This window comes from Ambystoma mexicanum, chromosome 2p (genome assembly GCF_040938575.1).
Source record: "Ambystoma mexicanum isolate Mex_15411 chromosome 2p, UKY_AmexF1_1, whole genome shotgun sequence".
In the NCBI taxonomy this organism is placed as follows: Eukaryota; Metazoa; Chordata; class Amphibia; order Caudata; family Ambystomatidae; genus Ambystoma; species Ambystoma mexicanum.
The window spans coordinates 1,429,884,618-1,429,893,423 of NC_090923.1; the positions used below are offsets into that span (position 1 = coordinate 1,429,884,618).

Consider the following 8,806-nt stretch of genomic DNA (forward strand, 5'->3'; position numbering starts at 1 on the left):
ACAGAGGGAGATATTGAATCCAGAAGGACCCTTCAGCAGCTCCAGAATTGGTACCCAGCCAGCACACGGCGTGCCCTGCTAGACTCTGCAGAAAGCTTCATAGGTGGGAATTGGCAGAGAGTCTCTGACCCAAACCAAGGACAGGGCAGCTGCCTGCCACACTCTGCTCAGCTTTATGCTGTCCACCTTAAAGGACGACACAAGCCCAGTAAAGAAGCTAGGATTAGTGCATCGACAAGCATCTGCCGACGTCTGCCTTAAAGGATATTTTCAAGACAGTGGAGTCCCTCGAGCTGCAACCGACTGCACCGCTGACTGTTGTTACACAGCAGTCGCTAAAGCTGTCCAAAACACCTCGACCAATGGTTCAGAACCACCTACCAGCACTGAGACAATGATTCCTGACCCCTAGCTGCCGTGTAGGCCAGCCTGCATCCATCCGTCCAGCCTCGCTCTCTGCCTGCCACCTGATACCCGCAGCAGTCTCCCATCTTGAACTCTGTTGCAGAAGCTGGAAAGCGCCCTGAAACCGACTCTACCCTGTTGAGCACTAACAACTCCTACAGTACAAGGTGCATTGGGGTTCTGTCCCTATGGTCCTTCTTCATAGGCTCCTAGTGACATTTTAAGACCCATTGCTCCCTTTGTGTTAAAACCAAGTATCCTTGAACTATTACGATTAATTACTATACCGAGTACCCTCCTGTCAGTTTCCGAAGTTCATCCGTTTCTTTTGTGAAACTGTCCTCTTCCTTCCTTTACAGGGCGGGGTTTATTTTGTAGTGTGCTAGAACTGTCTGTTGTGATAATAATAACATATTTTTATACAACCGTGACTGGACAGTACCTTTTATCATTGAGTAATAGTTGTATTTTCGCTGTGTTGGAACTAACCAACGATCCACGACCTTTCGGGGATATGCGCGCTGTTCCGTCCACATTACCAAAATTGGACAAGGAGGTTTATAATTGACTTGTTTTTCCAATCTGTGCAGATCCCTTCTGGTGTACTAGAGGTGTGAGGCTGATTTATGGTTTAGAAACCAATATTCATCCCTGGACCACTGGTGCCGCCGAATGTTGATTCGTCACACAGGTGCATGCACGCTGCTGGGGTCTGGCCGCCCTTATGAGCTCTCTAATCCTATGTACCCTGTGTATCGCTCCATACCTGCCTGCCAGGGCTCAAGTCAAGGGTACACGTGGGGGGACAGAGTCCACACACTTTTTTCAGAGGGTGGACTTAGTACCCCCAGCTAAAAAGAGATACTTTGAATGTACTCTTTGGATTTATGAATTAAAGCTGACCTCAGGGATCAAAGCACACTTGTCAGGTTTGTAGGCCAGAGACTTCATCAATGCGCTGTACATACAACCTGATGAAAAATCACAAATAACTAAAGGTGACACGTTCCATTTCGGTACAGCAAGTTCCAGGGAAAACATTTGTATTGGTTCTTGGTGTTTAAATCATGCACACCTTTTAAGGTTTTCAAAGACACTATTATAAGAAAATATCCTGTCTTGGTTTTGTGTGTCTGATTTTATGAAAGACAAATGCCATTGAATCAATGGGGGGTCTGGGAGTCTCTCTACCAGCACGAACACAGCCCATTGACCTGTCCTTGGCTGGATGGCCCCTCGTAGAGTCTCAACCAAGTCTTTAGCTCACTGTCCCTTTCACACAGGAGAAAATCCCTGCATATCAGTCTTTGTACCGCCCAGGGGCAGACCAGCACCGAAATGCTAGGCAATTCTCCTCTGAACAAGAGTACCAACAGCAACCCCAGACACGTGTTTCAGCCTAGTTGGGCATCACAAAATATATGTTCAAAACCATGCAGCTGTATTTGGGATCTCTCATCCTGATTCTTTGATATTTATACTTGTACCCACCTGGGTATATCAGGACCCTGCCAGGCACCCTGTAGATTTACTTCCTCTGCGAAAGGGACAGTGAGCTAAAGACTTGGTTGAGACTCTCCCAGGGGCCATCCACCCATGAACAGGTCATTGGGCTGTGTTCGTGCTGGCAGAGAGACTCCCAGACCCTCCTTTGTTTTGCAAATGCCATTCGTTCTGTGCAATTTGGGTGGTTATGCAAAGCCAATTTAATGAAATGTGCCTATTTCACCGTGATATGCTAATTTCTGCCGAAGTCACTTCCATTGCATTTGTTAATGAGCCCCCCCCACTTTAATGCCTTGACCCCTGCTGCCTGCAAGCACTGAAATGAGTTCAGGTGTGCAGCTGGAGACATGCATGTGGGTCTTGAAAAGGGGCAGCACACATGGAAGAGCCAAAAGTCCTTCTCCGCCAGTAATGGTATGCTTCAGTGCCGGTGCCCTCAGACCTCACTGAACTCATGATTACACACTACTGACAACGAGAGAAGCATCCTGGATGGGGTCCTCTATGCATTCGGCAATGAGTGCCCTCTGCCAGGGCCTCTAAAGCAAGGGACCTCTGTGGGACTTTCTGTACCCAGCCCACACCCGCCCCCCAGTAGCACTGAGGATGGGCGTCACAACATTGATTTCCTAGGCATACGGAGTGGGGGGCGGGTTTGCTATGTGTGACTGCTTTATAAATGTTGAGTGTGGCTATTCACATTATAGTTATAGGCTAGCAGACCTTCACACAGACCTGGGCATCGAGATGTTGGACGAACATCTAGCGAAGCTGGGTAAGAACTTCTGCCAAGGACTGGATCAGAACCCGAGCCCTCTGATCAGAAGACTCACTGCCACCACTGCAAACCCCTTCGACCTCTACCCGCGGCCCATCACGGAAAAGACCCTGTGAAACCAGCCCTACTGTGACAAGTCCACACAGACCAAGAAGAATCCCAACCCACGACTACATACTCAAGCCAAGAAGATGGAGTAATGAGGCTCAAGCCTCTGTATCCAAAATCACTGCTGCTGGGTAGAAAGCTACCAGCAAGAAGAAGAAGCGCTCACATTATAGTTTTAAAAGTATCAGCCTGCAACATCTGTATACAAACCTATATTAAATCGTCTTATCAAAGTCCAGTTCCGATTTGTCTACTCACTTGTAACAAGAAAGTGGTATCACTATTCGCCTGTGATAAAACTATTACATCACTACCGCAGCTGTAATAGCCTATTACAGTTCTCTGTGAGGTCAGGATGTCTGATGCGTGAAACAATACAGAGCGGAATTGCAGCCGCCTCTGGAGCACGCAAGGCGTGACCAGCGTGCAAGGTCCTTTTCTTGCAAAATAGCTTTCTATGACCCATGACGGCCGTTCAGGGATCAGGAGCTGTTCGTGGGGCGTTCATTTCGCGCGCTGCTAAAGTTCGTGGACTTGACAGCAAGAGTCGGCCACGATGTTATGTTGAACCCCGAAGTGGCTTTTTGAGTGCACTGGACTGAATCGCTACTCATTTCTGGCAGCACATTACAAGCTGCTCCATACTGTTTTATTTCACACTGGACAGCCCCGGGTGGATTATACGCACCCACAGCTGCAAGGTCTTCTGCATCAGTGTAAACAAGAGGCCCAGGGCCTGATTTGCACAGATGTTTTCAATGGGATTGCGCTATTGTAAAAAAAACTTCTGTATATCGGGCCCCTAGGAGTAAAGAGGATGGCTATGCGCCCATGTGTTATAAGGGGTGCAATGCCCCTTGCCACGTGCAATGTCAGCGTGCGACCTCATTAATGAAGACGACTTTACACGTGTCCCTCTGCTAGAGCCCGGAAGTGCTTGCTGACGTGCAATAGCCGTCTAAAGCACAGCAGGGGTATTTTATCCCATATATTATCGTTACCAGACGCCTCGCTCCTCCATCCCCCTTAAGGCCCTGGCAATCAGAATATCCCTTCTGGACGCAGCGCTTGATGCCAGAACTTCGCAGAGCTGCATGCGGAGCTGGTATCATTCCTACCCGATGGAATGGCTCTGAATGCGAAGGTCAGGGGTGAGTGCCTGAACCCCCTGAGTTCTCCACCCGCTTCGGAGCGCTAACTGTAGGGTGAAGAATGCGGGCATGCAGACCCCAGGATCAGGCCCGTCAGAATGTGGTGGTGTATGTGTGGAGGCTGGGAGGTGGGGGGGGAGGGGGGGGGGCAGAGTGGCTCATTGAAGACGGGCTTAAGGTTCCGAGGACCCCAAACTTATGAACGAGCGCTGAATGAACCCTCTTGTTTAACTGGCTTGTAGCTGGCGATCGGCCCCTGAATCCCTAACTATCACTGTTAACATTCTATATAATGTGGTATGTGCTACAGCGACCAGACATACTGCTTCGTGGCGCTGTGAATACGTGACTGGATAGATGGTGTAGCTCACAGCACTGGCAAGTAAATTCCGCTATGTTTTTTCAAAATGAAGAGAATGGGCATTTTCATCGGGGCGCTTCCTTTCCATGAACTGCGACCTGCCTGTTTCTAAGCACTAGGTGTTTGATAGATGTGCGGAGTGACGCTCGTCGAAATCTCGTGGTTTCCCCGGGAGCGCCGACCGTTGGTCAGTGGTGGAAGCCAGCATAGGGACGCAGGGTCCCTGCTTACGAAGACAGCAATTCAGTCACTGCTGCGCATCTCTGCCGCAGGCGCCGAACCCGCCGGACTACCTTAGTGGCAACATGAAAAGACGCCGTGGGGGAGACAGCAGTATGCGTAACGCGCGCGCCACTTACTTTGCCCCTCGAACTTGCGGATGATGGTGTCCAGGAAAGTGTTCTGGGGGGCTACGTGACCACGTCGCACGGGCATTCTTATGCCATGGGCGCCAGACGGATGAGGCCCGTGCGACGCTCACCGGCTGCCTGCTGGGCTGTGTCTGCGCATGGCCCTCGGCTCCGCCCGGGGCCGGAGCCCGCACGCCCAGAAGACACGGCTCCCGGGCCGGGCTGCTGCAGAGCGGCCTTCGGCGCGCGCTTCCGATGGCCCCCAACCTGACGAACCTTCTAGGAAATTGCCAGGAGAGACGGCGATGAAATCCACGGCGAGGACCAGAAAAGTTTGGAGTCACTTCTGGAAACGCAAGAGCATCCGAGGGCAGAGAGGAAGAGCAGGTGGTGGCGGGGCCAGGCACGGCCTCCCAAAATAAAACAGAGTCGTGGGGGCCCCGGGCATCAGGGATGAAGTCCCTGGGAGAATTCCAGATAAGGTGACAGGAGGGGGTGGGGTCCTCTGGGAGGCAGGCTGCGGTAAGGGCTCCTCAGGCCTGAGCTGGAGCAAGCACCCCCGAAATCCTCTACAGCTGTTCCATGTCACACTGGCGCCAACAATGATGACGAACACCTGATAATCCCACGAACTGTCCAAGCCTCGGGCTAGCGCCTGGCCGCCGGCTTCAGGCCGCTGTCAGTGCCATCCCTGGCGACCTCCGTGGCTCGAGTGGCATCTGGATCTCGCGTCCGCTGGGGGGCGAGGAAAGCCGTCACATGTGCCTCGTCCTTGTCTCGGCCGAGTCTTCCAGAAGATGCCGGGGACTGGGTCGCTGGGTCTCAGTCAGGGCCCCCAGGGTGCATCCGTGGCACCTGCCGGTGCCTCACCTGCTGGATGGCGCCGCACGCACCCCGCCCGGCCGCCGACCCCTGCGCTGCCGGCAGTTTGCCACCGCCTGGATGTGCACACCGTGCGGCCGAGACGGCACCCAGGCGCCTGCGATCATCCCTTAACCCCTTCCGGGGCCCCAGCACCCCTCCTCAGGGACACAGGCGGGGGATCAGTACACACGCCCTGGCTCCGGAGCCGGGTGAAGGGGACGTGTTTATTCCGCTCTGTGGCTCACCTGCACGCAGGGCAGGTGGGAGGATGAAGGAGGGTGGAGGAGGGTGGAGGAGGGGGTGGGAAGGGTTAACGCCTCAGGGCCCGCCCACGCGGACCTCCCATCGCTTCGGCTCCAGCATCCAGCTCGCTTTGAGTCAGAGTGGGGCTGCCGCCTCCGAGGCACGGTCATCGCTGGCGCCCCCACCCTCCCCACCCACCCCCGCCGTCGCACGCTGTATCTTTGACACGCAGGAGGGACCAGCGGAGGTTTCCACGGAAACCGACTCCGGCTCGAAAAGTGGAGCCCCTGCGGCTGGCGGAGGACACCCCCCTGCGCACTCGGGCGCAGCTGCATGGTGGGAGAGGTGATGTGGGGATGCCCGGCCCCCCACCCATACCTCCCAGGCCGGACTGGCCCTTCACCCCTCTATCTATCCGAGGATTCAGGGGTGTGGGTAGGGTGAGAGCGGCAGACGTGATGGGGAGGCAGACCTCGAGCATCTCCCACACCCCGCTTGCACAGACTACGTTGGGGGAAGGGTCGAGAGAGGTGGAGAAGCCCGGAACAGAGCCCAGGTGCCGGACTGTTGAGAGATGCGCCGTTGGTGGGGGGTGGGGGTGACCTGGATTCGTTTCCACTTGTCTCCTGGCAGGTCTAGGCAGGGGAGGCGTGAAAGAAGTGAGGGGGCGCAGGTGACGGAGCACCGTCTGTGCAGGGAACGCAGTCATGCTCTTACACAGTCTTTTAATGACGCGGTTGTGTGTGTGGGGGAGGCGCTCTAAGTTACTTTTCTCTTCTTCAGTGACCTCCATGTGATTGACTATGACAGACCCTTTCTCGCAGGATTCCAACCTCAGAACGGTCGACTGCGCATGTCCCTGGCAGCCCGCGCATTAACCCACCGAGGTACCTTGGACCGGTGTTTGGACGGTGGGCCTGCAGGCCATTACCGGCTTCTGGTAACCCCAACCCGCCAGTTACCACACATCACCTTCTTTCCCGAAAGGCCCCCCATGACATTATGCCCCAAAATGGCTGTGATCCGGTTGGGCTGGAGGTAAGTTGCCGCTATACTGCCCACCCACAGCCGCACCTGACCTACTTAGTAGCCACGAGGTTACCCGGCAGGCACAGGTGGTGCCTGGTTGGGAGGGCTATAAATCAGGCTGGACGTGGCGTTCAGTTCTAAACATGTTACCCACAGAGAAAACCCGCCAGGTGTGCTGGTGAATAGCAAGAGAGGCGGGATGGTGGCACATGGGTAAACTGGCTGCCTCGAGTCATTCCGACCTGAACAGGGGCAAAACCAAGGAACGATTGTGGGCTCAGATCAAAGACAGAGCTAGGCACTAAGCGGAATTGACAGTGTCACAGTAGGTTGAAAAACTGGCAACCCCAGGGGTGAACTGGCCTATGGGGAACTCTGGAGATTTCCCGGTAGGCCTGTGCACCCTGGGGACTCGTTTGTGTGGTGTTTCCACATTTTCCCCTAGGAAAAGGGTTGGGCTTGCTGAAAATATGTAATATGGGGCCACTCTAACATTATGTTCAGGGCCTCTTTTGCTTCCTAGTCCACCCCTAAGTGGGGCCAGAGGATGCCAATGGCGGGAGGTTTCTACCCAGAGTAGGGTGCCACCCAATACATTAAACCCACACAGACCCGGAAGTGCGTCGGTGCCTCCTTCCTGGGTCACTACTTTCTGGGCTAGAGGGTGCCTGTACTGTCAGAGTGGCCCGCTCCCTGTGACGCAGTAACTAACCACCGTGTCAGACAATGGCGATGGATCGCCCCCTCCCCTCTCACGCTCAGATCAGGCCGTCTCCCTGTCTTCTCTTTCACGCACACTCGCCGTCCTCTCTTTCAAACATCAACGCTGTCTCCCTGCCACCTCTTTCACACCGCAGAGCTGTCTCTCACTGTGAGCTCCCACAGCAGAGCTCCCTCGTTGTCCTCTTTCCCACAGCAGAGCTGCCTCCTTGTCCTCTTTCCCACAGCAGAGGTGACTCGCAGTCCCCTCTTTCCCTCAGCAGGTTGTCTCACCGTCCTCTCTCTTAGACGCAAGGACTGCCTTGGCGTGCTTTTCAGTAGGTCGACCCCTGTCTTCTCTGCGCTACAAGGTGTTTATCCCGCTGCTCTCTGTCAGGGAACAGGACTGTGCTCCTGCCCTCTCTGTCACTGAGACGCTTGCTACGCCGCCCTTTCTGTCAAACATTCAGGGCCTCATGCACAGAGTGTTTTATAAAGCGAGTCTGTGAATCAGGTTGTTCCCTCCGCCCGCTCTGTCTGACAGCAGGGCTCTCCAACTATGCCTTCGGAGAGCCATGTGGATGCCCCTTTCCCACCTGTTATAAAATAGGGCACCCCTTTGTTGGCTGTCAGACAGCCTCATTGTCACGATGTTGTGTATGGGTCTAGTTCTTTTGCCAGAGAGCGTCATGACCTCGCCATGACGCCTCTGTAATAAAAGGGGCTCTGCTGGCACGCAGAAGGCAGTGCAGCAGAGCCCCAGGAAGCGGCAACTCGTGTCTGTGTCTAATTACTGCCTGTGGGCCTTGCCGCGTGTTCGTGGCCTAGGTGGCCCGCCTTGGCCTGGGTACCCCCACGCCACAGCGGACCTGAGCTGGGTGCCCCCAGCTAGAACTACTGGAGCCGGTGGTCCGGCCTGTGCAGGGTGATCCCTGCCCCGTACACGCTGCGTGCCAGCAGCACCCTGGTCCTGTGTCAGGTGCCCCGACACCATCTGTGGCACGCCCCGGTGACCGGAGGCGGGCCACCACATGCACTGTCTTCTGGGACACAGTATGGCTGCCCCACTGCCCTCTGGGACACAGTGCAGTAGCCTCACTACCCTCTCTGCCACACGATAGGACCCACCCTTTCAGTCAGGGACTAGGTTGGACTCGCTGCGCCCTCTTTCTCACAATAGGCTGCCTCACGCTCCTCTGTTAGACTGGTTCACTGTCCCCCCCTTTCATTCCAGTGCCGTCTCATGCCCCTGTAGTCTGTCTTGTCGTTCCCCTACCTTGTCACCCAGCAAGTCTACCCAACTGGTCTTTCT

General features: G+C 54.9%; 1 protein-coding gene across 1 annotated transcript in view; it reads right to left on the reverse strand.

Moving 5' to 3' along the window:
- The window catches only part of KCNH2 (potassium voltage-gated channel subfamily H member 2), a 1,778,384-nt gene extending 1,772,454 nt beyond the window's left edge, over window positions 1–5,930 (reverse strand). Inside the window, exon 1 of the mRNA XM_069645957.1 lies at window positions 4,669–5,930. Within this exon, the coding sequence (XP_069502058.1) occupies window positions 4,669–4,744 (76 nt within the window). The 5' untranslated portion in view covers window positions 4,745–5,930. The remainder of the gene's footprint in view (window positions 1–4,668) is intronic.
- Between the last annotated feature and the right edge of the window lie 2,876 nt (window positions 5,931–8,806).